The sequence below is a fragment of the Erpetoichthys calabaricus genome, chromosome 2 (genome assembly GCF_900747795.2).
Source record: "Erpetoichthys calabaricus chromosome 2, fErpCal1.3, whole genome shotgun sequence".
Classification (NCBI taxonomy): Eukaryota; Metazoa; Chordata; class Cladistia; order Polypteriformes; family Polypteridae; genus Erpetoichthys; species Erpetoichthys calabaricus.
This window is the reverse complement of record NC_041395.2, coordinates 23,767,565-23,786,612: the sequence shown is the minus strand read 5'-3', so window position 1 is coordinate 23,786,612 and position 19,048 is coordinate 23,767,565. Positions and strand designations below refer to the sequence as shown.

General features: G+C 40.9%; 2 protein-coding genes across 3 annotated transcripts in view; both read right to left on the bottom strand.

Moving 5' to 3' along the window:
* The window catches only part of th (tyrosine hydroxylase), a 67,965-nt gene extending 64,606 nt beyond the window's left edge, over nt 1-3,359 (bottom strand). The window contains exon 1 of the mRNA XM_028791086.2: nt 3,183-3,359. Coding sequence (XP_028646919.1) covers nt 3,183-3,275 — 93 coding nt within the window. The 5' untranslated portion in view covers nt 3,276-3,359. The remainder of the gene's footprint in view (nt 1-3,182) is intronic.
* The window catches only part of mrpl23 (mitochondrial ribosomal protein L23), an 873,401-nt gene that overhangs the window by 200,408 nt on the left and 653,945 nt on the right, over nt 1-19,048 (bottom strand). The window lies entirely within an intron of this gene.

The following is a 19,048-nucleotide window of genomic DNA, read 5'->3' as shown; positions in this document are numbered from 1 at the left end:
GAGCTGAATGCTGTTTAAGACCACAACGGTTGTTTACGACTTCACGAATGTGTGGGGAGCGTGCTGGCGCAAAAAGGGCTGCCGTCGCATCATCCAGGTGGGTGCTGCACATTGGTGGTGATTGCAGTGGCTCCCCTCTGGCTATGTTAGGCGCTCTGAGTGGCGAGAAAAGCGAAGCAATATATATAATTTATTATTATTGTTGTTATTATTATTACAAGAAGTGTGGCGTAGTGGTTAAGGCTTGGTGCTTTAAATGATTTTAGGCTTCAACGAAGTACCGAAAGGTCCGAAATATCTATCTATCTATCTATCTATCTATCTATCTATATATATGGTTGAAATAGTTTACTGTCAAATAAATGCAAAGAGTACGCGACACGTGTTTTCGCCCTCATTCTGGGCTCATCAGGCGTTCACACTCCACTGCACTCCCTCTCGGGAATCGAACCTCGGACGTCAGCGCCAGAGGCGATGCCCCAAACTTGTACGCCTGATGAGCACAGAATGAGGGCGAAACACATGTCGCGTACTCTTTGCATTTATTTGACAGTAAACTATTTCAACCATTCTATGATCTGCTTCTCACAAACTGAGGGCACCGTGGCGGATGTTAGCAGATTGCTGGCCAACCACAAGCGTTACCTGGTAGGTAACCCACCCATACAATCAGACTGTGACACAGACTACGAATGCCGCGAATGTATATATATATATATATATATAGAGACAGAGAGAGAGAGAGAGAGAGAGCGAGAGGGAGAGAGAGAGTCAGTCATTCACCAACCCGCTATAGCCTAACACAGGATCACGGGGGTCTGCTGGAGCCAATCCCAGCTTACACAGGGCGCAAGGCAGGAACAAACCCCGGGCAGGGCGCCAGCCCACCGCAGGGCACACACACCAAGCACACACTAGGGACAATTGAGGTTCGCCAATGCACCTAGCCCAGGTCTCTTTACTGCGAGGCAGCAGCGCTACACTGCGCCACCATGCCGCTATATATACCCTTTGCTTTATTATAAATACGCAAAAATTAATAAAATCCCGTTTTTGTTTTGTCATTCTGGTGTAGTGAGTGTTGCTGGCTGAGGGGATAAATACATTTTAAATTATTATAGAACAAGAGTAAAAGGCGGGGGTCGAAATAGTTCTGAACATCCTGTACAATTAGATCTGCTTATCCAGCCATTATCCAACTCGCTATATTCTAACTACAGGGTCACGGGGGTCTGCTGGAGCCAATCCCAGCCTACACAGGGCGCAAGGCAGGAAACAAACCCCAGGCAGGGCGCCAGCCCAACTGCAGGGCACACACCCACACACACTAGGGACAATTTAGTATCGCCAATGCACCTAACCCAGGTCTCTTTACTGTGAGGCAGCAGCGCTACCACTGCGCCACCGTGCCACTATATATATCCTTTGTTTTAATAAATACGCAAAAATTAATAAAATTCCGTTTTTGCTTTGTCATTCTGGTGTACTGAGTGTTGCTGGCTGAGGGGATAAATACATTTTAAATGATTATAGACCGAGAGTAAAAGGCGGGGATCGAAATACGATCTGAAGGTCCTGTACAATTAGATCTGCTTGACATATCCCAAATATTTCTAAATGATTAATGAGTTTATAGTATGCACTGCTTGCAATCTGCTAAGAAGGCAAGCCGTGCGGTGTAATGGTGGGAGGTTGTGGGTTCAAATCCCGCTAGTGACACTGCCAGTCACTTCACCAGCCTGCGCTCCAGTCGGAAAAACAAAAGAAATGTAACCAATTGTAAATCGCCTTGGATTGAGGCTTAAGCTAAAAAATTATAGTCATGATTATAACACTTTTACTACTACTGGGAATGGGAAAAGTAAAAGCAGCAGCGTCCTGCCCCTTTTAAAAATTAAGTGATTCTTCAGAGCATTGCCATAGAGGAACCATTTTTGTTTTCCAAAAGAACCATCCACATGAAGGTTCCAGAAAGGACCTTTTACTTAGTTCCAATAACCATAACAAGCCTTTGAAACAGACTCTTTTCAAAGGTCTTTTGTTGAATACAATAGCACGGGCGAAGTTCAGGTTTTCTAGTATCCTGCTACTCTACATTAAAGATGTCTGTTTTTCCACATATTTGGAGCCTTTTTTTTGGCATTTGCCAGTGACTTTATCTTTTGTAAGGTGAGCTAAATAAACATAACTGACACGCAATATAAATGTATAAGTGTGTTAAAAGTGAACACTTACCGCAGTTGATGTTAACCAGTGCTCGGGTAACAAGAAATAGAACATTCAATATTCAAACGAACGGGTATGAAGGAAAATGCATGTTTTAAAATGATATTTAAGACATCTGTATTGTGAAAACTTAAAAATCAAGCTGAACTCAACTCGTCCATCCATTAATGAAGCAGATTAATCCCACTAACACCGTGCGCGAGACCGAAACAAACCGAGGCAGGGCGTTCGTTCACATACAAAACACACGCCCACTCTCTCTTATTACATTCATTACAATTATTTCAATTTCAACGGTTTTCGGAGTTTGGTATCCGTATGCAACTGAGGATTTTACTTACTTCATCCACATGCTTGGTTTGTTATCACCACCTTGAACTGGATAAGCGGGTTAGAAATGGACGGAAGAATAGAATAGACGACTTGAGCTCATTGAGCCGCTTTCCTCAACTCTGCTTTAAAAGACTTTGTCGCGCGGAGCTACATTATAATTAAGTCATTACATTGTTAATTGCAGTTTGAGGACTTTTGTGCGCGTGTGAAATCTTCTTTTATGTTTTATTCCTTCGAGATTAATTTTGCTATTTACGATTAGACCAGTAGAATAAAGATCGCGTGTTGCGCGTCCAGAACGAGCACCTTGGAGAGAACCGGTGCTGTCTTTTCTGTTTGTGCGCCTCAGAGTTAAGCCTGTCCATGGCAGCGTTATCCCACAGTCGGTGGTGGTTACTGCTCAGAGGCGAACACGATCTGTTTGTTGGGTTGTTTGTTTATTTATTTATTACTGCCGTCTTTCTCTCACATAACGTGTTGCTTCATTACTTCATCGACGTGCGTATTTTTAAATCCACAGATCTCTGTCTCTACGTAACTTTTAGAGTATTTTTTGTTGTTAAACAGGGGAAGAGTCTCCCCAAAATCAAGTTTACAAAAAAAAAAAAAATGTTCAGACTTACCGTTACCGAGTCAAGCTGTTTAGAGTCCAGCTCGGAGCTCGCTCTGTGGAAGCTTTTTGCAGAAGAAGTAGAGCTGTTTGGGGTTGGCATCATTAGACTTTCTTCTTTGAAAAAACGTGTTCCTCGTATTAGCTATTGTGCTTATCTACGGTGACCAATCTGTAGAAGAAATCGAGTCTCCTTCGTATTTATAACACTAACCTCTTTTTTTATGACGTCAAAGCCTCCAATTTGCTTATCAGACACCCTACAGTCTCTGCCACTTCTGTTCCATTTAACTTAATTGCGACAATATTGCGGAGATTTTTTTTTCTTAATTTACACTGGAAGTTGTGTGAAGCCAATTTTCCAGCTACACCTAAAACAGCGTTATTGAACTGTTTTTTGATCTTCTCTAAAAGGGCATTTCTAGAATCTCTTAAATATTCCAATACCAACTTATCAAAGTCTGATAATGTGTGCGGTAAAAACTAGACAGACGGAAGCGAATACACTGATGAAGATGAATAAGTGTGTCCATTTAATCAAAAGTGTTTGTTATGTCACATCTATCTTTACCTCTTTTATATAATGCCTTTCATATCTATCTATCTATCTATCTATCTATCTATCTATCTATCTATCTATCTATCTATCTATCTATCTATCTATCTATCTATCTATCTATCTAATAGTAGTTTTCCTGTCAATCCAATGATACAGTATTGTGTCTTTCACATCTATTTTTTGCAGTGCCTTTCACTTCTACCTCTGTATGTTATACAGCATCTTTTTTCTCTCTTTTATATAGTGCCTTTCATTTCTAATTCTCCATTTTATATAGTACTTTTCATATCTATCTGTCTAGCTAGCTAATAGTACTCTTCCTGTCCATTAAATTATTACATAGTTTACTTCACATTTATCTTTCTGTTCTGACAATCTATTTTTATAGTGTCTTTCACATCTATCTTTCTTTCTTTTACATAGTGCCTTTCAATTCTGTCCCTATTTAATATAGGCCCTTTCATGTCTATCAATTTCACAAAGTGTATTTCACATCTATCTATCTATCTATCTATCTATCTATCTATCTATCTATCTATCTATCTATCTATCTATCTATCTATCTATCTATCTATCTATCTATCTATCTATCTATCTATCTATCTATCTATCTATCTATCTATCTATCTATCTATCGCTAACACCTCGGTTTAATATTCTTGCCTTTTTATTTGAGAAGTTAAGAATTGTTTTCACTAAACTTATTTATAGTTTTGGAGTTTCTGTTTCCAGAAGAAATAAAACTTATTTGGCTTATTTGGAGAAATTTTGTTGGATCAGGCTATTTTAAAGACACAGAGAAATAAGCTAACCACAGAGCCTTTATTAATGTTCTCCTTCTTGTGTACTTATATGCGAACACCTTACAACATTTAAGGTGCGATCGGCGACTTTGGTTTAGCTTTTCCAGTTGGAGGACACGTATGTGAAGTGAGCTGCTGATGGTCACACAGTGTTCCAGGAGACAGGCAGTTACTCTAGAAGAGATGGACAGGGCCCCTCATAGAAGGTCCTTAACCCATCAGCAGGACTGACCGCTATCTATCTATCTATCTATCTATCTATCTATCTATCTATCTATCTATCTATCTATCTATCTATCTATCTATCTATCTATCTATCTATCTATCTATCTATCTATCTATCTATCTATCTATCTATCTATCTATCTATCTAATCACTAAAGCACAACTTAAGACAATGAGCTCCTCCTCAATCACTCTTGATGGTGATCTCATCAGACCTTCTACTACTGCAAAGAATTTTGGTGTCATTTTTGATTCCTCCCTCATTTCACACATATAAATTAAGAAGTTTTCATACTTCCACCTCCGTAATATATCCCATGTTTGCTCATCCTTCTCAAGACACTGCTTTGATCACATCTGGAACTCCCTTCTGGCAGGTACCCCTTCTAATCTCCTATCACAGCTTCAGTTGATTCAAAACTCTGCTTCAAGAGTCCTTACACAGACCCCTCTACCGTGAGTACATCACAGACATCCTGCTCTGCCATCACTGGCTCCCTGTGTCTTACAGGATTAAATATACAATTCTATTAGTAAGCTACAAAGCTTTAACTGGTCTCACACCATCAGTGACCTTCTCCATCACTCTGCTCCTGTTTGCCCACTAAGGTCCACTGATTCTGGAAATCTCATTGTGCATCAAACTAACTGGTGCTCGGTGGGTGACAGGGCCTTCAGCTGTATAGTGCCTCGACTATGTAATGATGTCCCTAGCTTAATGAGATCAGCTGACTTACCGTATAAGTCGGGTTTTGAAAATCATAAAATCTGACCCTAACTTATAAACCCATTCAAAAATGCGATGTTTACAATTTTTTACATCTTCTTGTCTCCTCCAATCTCTCACCAGTTTCTCAGACACATCAAAGTTTGTTGCAGCAGCATAGTTTCCAATTTCTTTTGCTACTTCAACGATGTTTAATTTAAAACCAGCATTATATTTTCTTCTGATCAAGCGCTCCCTTGTAGATAAGGGATGCTCTTACGATAAAGGTGTATGAGGGTGTGAGATACAAAAAACACAAAACAGTGCAAATGTTGCTTTGGAGTAGTTCTGGTATTACCGTGTGGTCACTTAGGCACAACAGAGAGAGAGGGAGGTTAGGAGCACATGCTGATACAGAGCATTGCTGCACCCACATAGAAAAAAAAGGCCGTGTGCGCCGTGATTACTCTGTCAGGTGTGTATTAGTTAGCATATCATAATCTCTTGGACCAATAGCGTGAGTTTTCCCCATTCGACTTGTACGACCGACGTTATAAAATACCAGAAATTATACGTTAAAATCAACTCCAGACTTATCCGCGAGTATATACTGTACGGTAGTTCATTCTTTTAAAAAACAACTTCATACTCATTTGTTCAGAAAGATATTAAACTGACCCTGACATTCTTTACCTCTTTTTACTTTACCTCTCTGTCCAGATGATTAGGATAATTTGTGGTGTGTTATAACAGAAATTATTTGATTGGTTCAGGCCTTTCTTCTAGTGTTGTATTTAGCATTTTATTCTGGTTTATTGACTTTTATTCTATTTAATGCTTTCTATGTCCTGCATTTATCTGTTCTTAGTGTTCTGTATTATTTGTATCCAAAGTTACATACACCATGCTGTTCTGTGACTTTGAGAGGCACCTTGAACATGGGAAAAGTGCTATATAAATACAATATATTATTATTATTATTATTATTAATCTTTTCCCACTTCTATATGAGATTAATGTGCTCGATCCACCTTCTCCACTGCTAAAAATTCATATGCAAAAATTAGACAAAAAAAACTTTAAATGGGAGTTGATTTGCTCTCATTTAGCAAAATGAAAATCTAGCAAGGGTATAAGCAAAATTTACCTGACAGGATTTCGTAAAGTAAGTTAAATAATCATAAATACAAATTTTTGGACAAGTCAGTAATTGTTTCAATGAAGATATTATTATTATTATTATTATTATTATTATTATTAAAGAGTTGTGGTAGTCTGGAGCAATTGAAGCAGAAACCTTGACAACCTTGTCCAAGTATCTGGATGAGATATTGGGACAACTTAGCTATTGCCTAAACGAATAAACCTGATGGACTGACTGATCTGCTATCCATCCATCCATCCATTTTCCAACCCGCTGAATCCGAACACAGGGTCACGGGGTTCTGCTGGAGCCAATCCCAGCCAACACAGGGCACAAGGCAGGAACCAATCCCGGGCAGGGTGCCAACCCACCGCAGCTGATCTGCTATTGTTTATCAAATTCCCTATGTTCTTAAAGAAGCAAATGATACTGGACGTCTTCCACCTCTTTACTGGCATGCACTGGATGGCCTTAATTGGGAAAAATCTTGAACCAGATGTGCAAAAGTACAATTAAACAACAAGGATGTTAAAATAGGCTGTTCTCATTTTAATATGGATGGTGACCTACAAGCTCAATCACTAAACCCAAGTGTGTAGAGAACACTGCAGGGCCAATTGGTTCAGCTTGTTTCACCTGGAAACAGACTTACTGCACCAGGCACAAAGACAATCTTACATACTGTGTGAGGTGCAAAAAGGAAGAAATGATAGTCTTCAAAAGGGTAGGGGTTCCAGCTAATAGTAGGTAAAAAAATAAAGGGAAGAGAAAATGTCACACAAGGGTGCAAAAATGGCTGATTGTATAGTGTTTACCTTCTGGGAGCCCTGAAAGTGTCTTTTGAGCACACAACTGTGAACAATTTTAAGAAGCAAGACCTGTTGAGGTAAGTGATTACACTGAGTATATGACAGAAAAATGAAAGCATGCTTATGAAGACAAAGCTGAGAGTTGTTATAAACATTTCATTAATATTAAATTACTGATGGAGGTTTATTGCTGCTTCTTTTGCACAGTACCTGATTGGGCTAATGCAAAAACTACTCGGAAACAGGTTTATATCCCTCCTGAATTGAATTATTGTATTGGTTTCTATGCAATTAATTTTTGCACTTTAATGAATTTTTATGAACTTGTCCTTCCATCTATACATCCCTCTATCCATTTTAATACTCATTTTTTCCAGGTTAGAAAGACAAGAGGATCCACACTTGTACAACTGGCCGATTTCGGGATACTAAAGAATTCATAATTCATATTGGATACTGAGAAGAAAATGATGGCCCTAGGATAAATGGGGAAGGTTACCTCAGGAAGGGTATCCAGTGTAAAATTTTGCCAAATCAATATGCGGACAACCATTTTGGATGATCCGCTGTGGCAACCTCTAACAGGAGCATCCGAAAGAAGAAGAAGAAGAACTGTCAGTGAAACCCAAATCAAAATGGTGTGGTGGCACCAAGGCATTGCAAGCTGCTCTATCACTATACCACTTCTTTATAATGCATCATCATACAAATATTATTCTTGATCCATTCTTATGTAAATATGGATAAATAATAGTTAATTGAATTTCACCTGGCATGAGAGTTTAAACTTTAAGCTGATTTAATTAATCAGTTGCCAGCCTAAATATGAGGACAATCCAAAAAAACTGGTACAGGCCTTAAAGGTTTGTTCATTTTTCTCCTTCTTTTCTTTAACCGTTTTGGGACGGGGTGATAGAATTTTGAACTCTGCTGCCTCACAGATCTAGCTGACCGGGTGTAAATCTCAACTCAGTCAATGTCCATGTAGACTTTGCACATCTTCCCAAGTTTATGTGGATGATCTGGTAACATCATTTCGTTTTGTGCATTGGTATGGTCACTGTCATATTGTTTATGGTTCATTGCACAACCATTCATGAGGTACTTACTGTGATTTAAAGGTTTCTGAACATACAACTCATATTTGTCAATTTCCTTTTCATTTGAGGTTATGATTATTTATCATTATTTGATTAGTATTGTGTTGTATTTTGTGGTTTGCTTTTTTGAACAGTTCCTTAAGGCCTGTGCCAGTTATTTGGATTGCTCTTATATTTAGACTGGCATCTGATTATGTAAATCAAGTTAAACTTCAAACTGTTAGATATAATTTAATTCAGGGGTGTTTGTCTTGGTAGAGTTCTGTATTACTTTACTTTCCCCTTTTGTATTCTTTATTATGTAGCCTTTGTCAGAATGTCTCAAATCTCATAGACTTACCACTAAGGTATTGTACCATATAACTTCTCTCCACCTTCCCTTCTACACTTATAACCTCAGGCAATTAGGTGTAGTAAAAGAATAGCAGGAGTTAAGGTACAACTTTAAATAATGTATTATTGATAAAATTCATAAAATAATAACAATAAGCAAAGTACAAGTGAATATTGGCAACCATACAACCTGATTAATTCTGATGTGTAGTTTCAGTTGGCACACAGTTACTTAAATCATCATTTCTAGCTTTCTTAAGAACAGGCCGCATGCCTGTCTCAATATGGCTGCTGAGCTGTGCTCTTCATTGTTTTGTCCTTTTCATGGTAACGATGTGAGAGAGAGTGGGAGGGTGAGGTACAGCAAGCAAATTTATACATGCTCTGTCCAAACCCTTACATCAACAGGGCGCTGTGAAACAAAATGGCCTCTGATTCAAAACCAATCCCAAACAGCCATACTTCAAACTAATGGGGGCACACAGTACCTTTCGCACCTGACCCCTAAAACCATTGGTTGAGCTGATGCATGCCAGCTAGGTAGTTTGGCCTCTATGCAGGGGGTTGGTAGTTGCTTCGTTTATGGTTTTTTAGGCACTCAATCCAAACACAGTCACTCTTGCCAAAGTTGGTCTGATGCTCCATCCCACACACTGCCTTTTTCACACCCACACCCAAGACCATTTCATTAGATGAAGCATTCCAACAAGGTGACCCTCCTGTCCTGCGGAGAATCACTTGCCAAACCAGTTTGACGCACTCTGCCATTTTTTGGATGATAAATTAGACTGGACTGCCAATACTGATGCGCTGTGCAAGAAAGGACAAAGCCGGTTATACTTCCTTAGAAGGCTGGCATCCTTCAACATCTGCAATAAGATGCTGCAGATGTTCTATCGGACAGTTGTGGCGAGCGCCCCTCTTCTACGCAGTGGTGTGCTGGGGAGGCAGCATAAAGAGGAAAGACGCCTCACGCCTGGACAAAACTGGTGAGGAAGGCAGGCGCTATTGTTGGCACGGAGCTGGACAGTTTAACATCTGTGGCAGAGCGAAGGGCGCTCAGCAGGCTCCTATCAATTATGGAGAATCCACTGCATCCACTTAATAGTATCATCTCCAGAAAGAAGAGCAGCTTCAGCGACAGACTGCTGTCACCGTCCTGCTCCACTGACAGATTGAGGAGATCGTTCGTCCCCCAAACTATGCGACTCTTTAATTCTACCCGGGGCGGTAAACGTTAACATTTAACATTATACAAAGTTATTGTCTGTTTTTCACCTGCATTATTATCATTCTTTAATTTAATATTATTCATTGTATCAGTATGCTGCTGCTGGAGAATGTGAATTTCCCATTGGGATTAATAAAGTATCTTTCTATCTATCTATCTATCTATCTATCTATCTATCTATCTATCTATCTATCTATCTATCTATCTATCTATCTATCTATCTATCTATCTATCTATCTATCTATCTATCTATCTATCTATGGAAGATGCCATCATCTATATGCTACATCGATCCCTCTCCCACTTGGACAGAGGCAGTGGCGCTGTAAGAATTATGTTTCTAGACTTCTCTAGCGCCTTCAACACCATCCAACCTCTGCTCCTTAGGGACAAGCTGACAGAGATGGGAGTAGATTCATACCTGGTGGCATGGATCGTGGACTATCTTACAAACAGACCTCAGTATGTGCGTCTCGGGAATTGCAGATCTGACATTGTGGTCAGCAACACAGGAGCGCCACAGGGGACTGTACTTTCTCCGGTCCTATTTAGCCTATATACATCGGACTTCCAATATAACTCAGAGTCCTGCCACGCGCAAAAGTTTGCTGACGACACTGCTATCGTGGGCTGCATCAGGAGTGGGCAGGAGGAGGAGTATAGAAACCTCATCAAGGACTTTGTTAAATGGTGCGACTTAAACCACCTACAACTGAACACCAGCAAAACCAAGGAACTGGTGGTGGATTTTAGGAGACCCAGGCCCCTCATGGACCCCGTGATCATCAGAGGTGACTGTGTGCAGAGGGTGCAGACCTATAAATACCTAGGAGTGCAGCTGGACGATAAATTAGACTGGACTGCCAATACTGATTCTCTGTGCAAGAAAGGACAGAGCCACCTGTACTTCCTTAGAAGACTGGCATCCTTCAACATCTGCAGTAAGATGCTGCAGATGTTCTATCAGATGGTTGTGGCGAGTGCCCTCTTCTACGCAGTGGTGTGCTGGGGAGGCAGCATTAAGAAGAAGGATGCCTCACGCCTGGACAAACTGGTGAGGAAGGCAGGCTCTATTGTTGGCATAGAGCTGGACAGTTTAACATCTGTGGCAGAGCGAAGGGCACTCGGCAGGCTCCTATCAATTATGGAGAATCCACTACATCCATTAAACAGTGTCATCTCCAGACATAGGAGCAGTTTCAGCGACAGACTGCTGTCACTGTCCTGCTCCACTGACAGACTGAGAAGATCATTCCTCCCCCAAACTATGCGACTCTTCAATTCCACCAGAGGGGGTAAACGTTGAACATTATTCAAGTTATTGTCTGTTTTTTTTTTTTTTTTTTTTTTTTTACCTGCATTTTTTTATTACTCTTTAATTTAATATTTTTTGCTGCTGGAATATGTGAATTTCCCCCTGGGATTAATAAAGTATCTATCTATCTATCTATCTATCTATCTATCTATCTATCTATCTATCTATCTATCTATCTATCTATCTATCTATCTATCTATCTATCTATCTATCTATCTATCATAAATTTCTAAGTCAGTCCTAAAGACTTGCGGATGGGGGTGGCGGGCATGTCCTTTAAATATCAAAGCATTGCTGTTCTCATGAATAACACACTAATATTATATTTGCTCTATCTGACTTACAAATAAGACATACAAAATATTTATCAATTTATAGGCATAATTTCACACCACAACAATGTGAAATTGCCCAATTACTTTCCCATATTTAGATAGGAATGGAGCGTGAATATTTGTTGCATTGTAAAGAGGTGTTAGTACAGCAGGTTGCATTGCCATGAGACCACCACCCCATCATCACCATGGTTTCATTGTCGGTTTGGGCCATCACTTTCTTCATATAATCAAATACCTTGGGAAACCCAACGCAAAGTGTTGTGTGCTTCTGTATGACCCGTTGGTTGGATCTTTGTTACCAAATACCCAGGATGTTCATGATGTCACAGGAAATTTTCTGTTTAAAATGGCATCAGTGTTGTTCACGTTTCCATATTTTAGCAAAAATCAATTTAGGGAGTGAAAACTTTTTGGTGGGCGGCACGGTGGCGCAGTGGTACTGCTGCTGCCTTGCAGTAAGGAGACTTCCCGGGTCCTCCCTGCGTGGAGTTTGCATGTTCTCCCCGTGTCTGCGTGGGTTTCCTCCGGGTGCTCTGGTTTCCTCCCACAGTCCAAAGACATGCTGGTTAGGTCGATTGGCGATTCTTAATTGGCCCTAGTGTGTGTGCTTGGTGTATGGGTGTGTTTGTGTGTGTCCTTTGGTGTGTTGGCACCCTGCCCGGGACTGGTTCCTACCTTGCGCCTTGTGTTGGCTGGGATTGGCTTCAGCAAATCCCCATGACCCTGTGTTAGGATTCAGCCGATTGGAAAATGGATGGATGAATATATTGAAATGTGAAAACTAATATACAGTTAGGTCCATAAATATTTGGACAGAGACAACTTTTTTCAAATTTTGGTTCTGTACATTACCACAATGAATTTTAAATGAAACAACTCAGATGCAATTGAAGTGGAGGCTTTCAGCTTTAATTCGGTGGGGTGAACAAAACGATTGCATAAAAATGTGAGGCAACTAAAGCATTTTGTGAACACAATCCCTTCATCTCAGGGGCTCAAAAGTAATTGGACAATTGACTCAAAGGCTATTTCATGGTCAGGTGTGGGCAAGTCCGTCGTTATGTCATTATCAATTAAGCAGATGTGGTGCTTGCATATATATATATATATATATATATATATTGTGACAGATAGAGGTCTCCGTGACCCCTTGAACCCTCAGACTAGACGTCAGACACCAGGTAATAGTCCAAATAATGGTTTATTAATAATAATAATAATAATAATTGTGCACAAAGCACCCTCCTCTCCACAATACTCAATAATAATAATAATAACAACAATAAACAATAATCCTCCACACTCCCAGACGCGTCGCCACCCTTCCACCCAGCTCAGCTCAGCGTCTGGGATTTCCCATCGTCCTTTTATATTCCCTGACTCAGAAGAGTTTCTGCCCAATCAGTCCACAGTTCCTTATTCCTTCCGGGTCAGGGCAAACAGTCCTTTTCTTCAACCCGGGAGCACATCGTATCTTCCTGTCACGTGACAATTACGTACTCCCGGGTTATAGGGCACATAAGAGCCTCCGAGTCCTCCTACAGCGACTCCTGGTGGCCCCCAAGGTATCCAGAAGGGCTGCGTATAAAAACTACATAGTCCATGAGGCCCTGCTGGAACTCAGGGGATGTTCACGCTGTTGGGAGAGCTCCTCCTGGCTGCCTGGGGGTGAGAACCAGAATCGAAAGCCGGCAATCCACCACAATATATATATATATATATATATATATATATATATATATATATATATATATATATATATTGTAACAGATTGAGGCGTGGTCCACCTCTTGAACCCTCAGGTACCACTCTGAACACTAGGTGAAAGTATAAATACTATTTATTTTATAATTATATTGTGCACAAAGCACCCTCCACTCCACACTCATATAAACAATAAACTCTCTCACTAACCAATTCTCCTCGCCCAGACACTTCGCCCTCCTACCTCCCAGCTCAGCTCAGTGTCTGGGCTTTCCCACAGTCCTTTTATATCCCCTGACCCGGAAGTGGTTCCTGGCCGAACCCACAAGTCCTTATTCCCTCCGGGTCAGGGTAAACAGTCCTTTCTTCAGCCTGGGAGCACGTCGTCCCTTCCTGTCACATGATGATGATGCACTCCCGGGTTAAAGGGCACATAAGAGCCCACTAGCCCCCCTACAGCGACTCCCGGTGGCCCCCAAGGTATCCAGCAGGGCTGTGTATACAAACTACAAAGTCCATGAGGCCCTGCTGGAACTCGGGGCACGATCATGCTGTCCGGAGGGCTCCTCCTGGCGGCCTGGGGGTGGCGACCGGAGTCTGTAGCCGGTCGTCCATCACAATATATACATATATATATCTTATTTATAACAAGCATACGAATATATATAATAAAAATAATACAAAGCCCTCCCTTGCCCCCAAACAATAAATGAATAAACACAGAACACAGATCAAAAACAAGTTGCAATTGAAATGGATGAAATGAACTGAGTCCAAAGTTAAGTAAAGTCCTGAATTAAATGAAATACTGGTTGATATAATAGTTTTGCTCCTTCCCGAAATAATTCAAAAACGATCTCACCGTGTGAGTCCTCTGTAATGGTCGAACGAAATCCAAACCCCGGGGTTTCTCCGCACTGGCTGACGTAAGGATGTTCCGGACAGTGAAAAAAGCAAACAGTAATTTTGCACAATGAACGTAAATGATGATTTGTAAAATCAATCCGAAAATGGCTCCTTTCTCCTCTTGATCTCCTCTCTCCTTTCTCTCCTCTCTAGCTCCTCTTTTGATACTTCTATCCTCTCGTTTAAATAAAAATATCCCGGATGCAATTGTTGTGGTAACAGGAAATGCCAGTATAGGGGTCACTACCTCCCTGCATCATCCTTCCCCGGGGACAACATTTACATAAACACAAAACGGAGTAAACGGGATGATGTAAAAAAGATGCGGCTCAGCACAAAACACACACTAAATAACTACAATTATATAGCCCCGCTACACCTACACATGAAGGTGAGCTCTGTCTCAATTGCTTCAGCTGCTTCCTGCGATGCCCATGGGTACCTATAAGAATAAGCCAGCACAAGAAAAAGGGAATTCATGGCAGAAAGGGAAGATTCATCTGAGCAGCCTGGGGTGGAGAGGCAGAGCGAATGAGCCAGCTAGCCTGCCAGCCAGCATGTATGGAAAAGGCAGCACAGATGTTAGCCGCATGGAGGAGCAAAGGATCGGCACTCTAGGGGCAGGTTCGTCCCTGTTGATTATCTGTAGTGGAGTGGGGATGATTGAGGTGGAGTACTCCCCAGGGATCTGAGAAATGGCGGAGTGGGAAGGTGGTCATGTGGTTGTGGACCGTGGCTGCTGGAGTCACCGCCAGCTGAATGAGCAATGGGTGAGCTGGGGAGACGAAGAAAGAGCTGTGCTGGGCTCGCTTATGAAGTTTAACGACCCAACGGCTGTTGGATTTTAAGCTCATTTTAATTCTGACTTGTTTTTTTTACCTCGTGGACCATCACTGTTATAATGGATTATTAGTTTATTATGGACAAGCACTGCACTTTTTGAACATTCTTTTTTGATTTATTTTAGTAAAAGCACTAGAGCACATTTTGCACATTCCCCTTGCCTCGTATGGTGTCCACATTTGCTTGGCTCATGCCTCAAAAACGTTATCGGCGTTGGCGGGTTCAAAAAGGCTCCCAGAGGGAACGGGAAGTGTGGAACCAACTCGCACCGTCACAAGGCTTACACTGCAAATCATCACTCAAATGAAGCTCTTGACTCCTGGTCTTGGAGGAGAAGCCCAAGATTTGGAAGTCAATGAAGATGGCAGTTGTAGAAACAGGCCGTGGCGACGTCGTCTATCCATCCGGATTGAACTTCAAAGGACCGGGCTTTGTAAGAGCTTTTTCATACAGCTTCTGTAGGTCAAAAGTCCCTAAAGTTGAGCTTATCACAACCGAACATGGACACAATCATTTTACAGCAGCACATAACTGACATAACACATCAAAAGACAAACATGCGTCAACCAAACATGGTAACAAGTGTGCTAACAGAGTGTGACTAATAAGGAGAACTCTGCAGCTGCAAATGTATAATAATTGTTTCACATTACACCTGCTCTCCTATAAGAGGTCAGCCCACTTGTCCTTCTTTATCTCTTTGTGTTAGGAAAGGCTCCGGTTCTCTGTGACAGCTGCTTGAACAGGCACAGTGACATTTTTGTTGTTAATCCCTTGTTGCCTACAGCTTCATTTACTGGTTTATGATTGCTCTCATGTTCCGGTCCTCCACCTTGTTTCCCAAAATATTTGGCCTACCATTTATCTTTATCAAGATGTTATGTCATCTTGTCTTGTGTGATGATAGGCATTTATACATTACATTTATACATTTTATTTTATTTAATAGGTGCCTTTCTTAACACTCAGGGTCACCTTACAATGAAATTACACAACGGTAATCTCTCTGTATATAAAATCCAACGTCTGTCTGTCTGTCTCTCCACTTTTCATGAGAAAACTACTTAGCGGATTTAGATCGGGTTTTTTTCTATAATTTACTTGAACATTCCAGTTGATTTTGCGACTTCTGTCATTGCGCTATGTATCATAGTTTGCTAGCGGTACCAATATATTTGCACGCATCCGAGAACCATGGGACGGGGCCTTCCTCACTCACGCGCCAGCTTCGGGAAGTGTACATTACCACCGCTTAGCTAGCGAATGAGAGAACTACTTAACGTATTTAGATTGGGCTTTTTTCTATAATTTGCTTGAACATTCCGGTTGATTTTGTGACTTCGCTCATCCCACTAAGTATCATAGTTCACATGCAGTGTCGATTTATTTGTGTGAATCTGAGAGACATGCACCGAGCCGAGGGGGGCGGGGCTTTCTTCATTCTCACACCAGCCTCGCGGAGTATCTTTCATCTGTTTAGCTAACGAACAAGAGAACTATTTAACGGATTTAAGATGGGTTTTTTTCTATAATGTTTCTACAATTTACTTGAACATTCTGGTTGATTTTGCGACTTCTGTCATTGCGCTATGTACCATAGTTCGCTAGCGGTACAGATTTATTTGCATGCATCCGAGAGAAATGGGGCGGGGCCCTCCTCACTCACGCACCAGCCTCGGGAAGTGTACATTACAATACAATACAATACAATACAGTTTATTTTTGTATAGCCCAAAATCACACAGGAAGTGCCGCAATGGGCTTTAACAGGCCCTGCCTCTTGACAGCCCCCCAGCCTTGACTCTCTAAGAAGACAAGGAAAAACTCCCAAAAAAACCTAGTAGGGAAAAATGGAAGAAACCTTGGGAAAGGCCGTTCAAAGAGAGACCCCTTTCCAGGTAGATTGGGCGTGCAGTGGGTGTCAAAAGAAGGGGGTCAATACAATACAATACAGTACAGTACACAGAACAATTTCTCAATATAGTAAGAAATAAAAAATATAAATTTTAGAAGTACAGAGCAGAATTTAACAGTAGATGATATATCCCATAATAAGATTTGTATTTGTATAGAGTCCTGGAGACCTCATCCTTCAAGCTGCCTCCCCCATTTGGCCATTCCACAGCTGAAACAGTGCTGGGCCAGCCAATCCGATGAAAGGACCCCTCTCTCCTACGATTCCTGCGATCCTCCATCAGAGATGACTTTTCCTTAGGCAGGCAAAACAACTTGGCAGGTGGGCCGTGGCACCAAGTGCCACATTTGAGTACCGAGAAGAAAAACAGAATAAGTGAGGGTTAGTATACAATTATAACTGTCAAGTTACTTATGTTTAAGTGCTAATGACTAACAACAGAGATGCAGTCTGTACAGTTAATCAGCAGCTCTAGTCAGGATATGCTAAACTGAAGTAGTGAGTCTTCAGCCGGGATTTAAAAGCTGAGACCGAAGGGGCATCTCTTATAGTAGCAGGCAGACCATTCCACAGTTTAGGGGCCCTGTAACTAAAAGCTCGACCCCCCACTGTTATTTTATTAATCCTTGGAATCACAAGGAGACCGGCATCTTGAGATCTTAATGTGCGCTCTGGTTTGTAAGTCATGATAAGTTCAGACAAGTAAGCCGGACCTCGACCATTTAATGCTTTATATGTTAAAAGAAGGATTTTGAAATCTGCCCTAAACTTAACCGGGAGCCAGTGTAAGGATTTAAGAACTGGAGTTATGAGCTCGTATTTTCTTGTTCTTGTAATAATTCTCGCAGCCGCATTTTGGATTAACTGGAGGCTGTATAAAGAACAGTTTGAACATCCAGTGAACACCGCATTGCAGTAGTCAATCCTACTAGAGATAAATGCATGAATTAGTTTCTCAGAATCCTGTTTATTTAAAAAGCGCCTTAATTTCCTAACATTTTTAAGATGGAAGAAACATGTTTTGGACAACTTTGTAATATGCGCTTTAAATGACATGCTAGAGTCAAAGATAACTCGTAGATTGCGTGCTGATTCAGTAAAATTGACTGGGATTCCCATTGAGTTAAATGATGACAAAATATTATTGTGATCAGCATCATTCCCTCCAACAATTAACATCTCTGTTTTATCTGTATTTAAAGACAAGTAGTTCTTATTCATCCACTCCTTTAATTCACTAACACAACTAATTAAAGACAACATTGGAGAAACTTCATTTGATTTAAATGAAAGGTATAACTGGGTGTTATCTGCATACGAGTGAAAATTAACATTATGTTTCCTAATGATAGATCCCAGTGGAAGCATGTAAAGTGAAAACAGTAAAGGTCCCAGTACTGAGCCCTGCAGGACACCATATTGAACTTCTGTGTATAATGATGGAGTACTGTCAGCACATTTCTGTACATATTGGAATCGATTTGATAAATAAGAACTAAACCAAGCGAGCACGGTGCCTGTAAGCCCAACATCATTTTCTAGCCTGTGCAGTAAAATAGAATGGTCGATGATGACAAATGCTGCACTTAAGTCCAACAACATAATTACAGTGGAGTTTCCTTCATCAGAGGATATCAGAATGTCATTTACAACCCGCGTTAGTGCCGTTTCTGTACTATGACCAGTGCGGAAACCAGACTGGAATTTCTCAAATAAATTGTAATGCGTAAGGTGTGTTTTCTAGTATTTTAGAGAGAAACGGTAAATTTGAAATAGGCCTATAATTATTTAGTATATGTGGGTCAAGGTCTGACTTTTTAAGTAATGGTTTAATGACTGACACTTTTAGTGCATCTGGTACTGTGCCATGCAATAATGAACTATTGATAATGTTTAGGATAGGCACTGCAAAAACATCCATTGCACTTTTTACTAGTTTTGTTGGCAC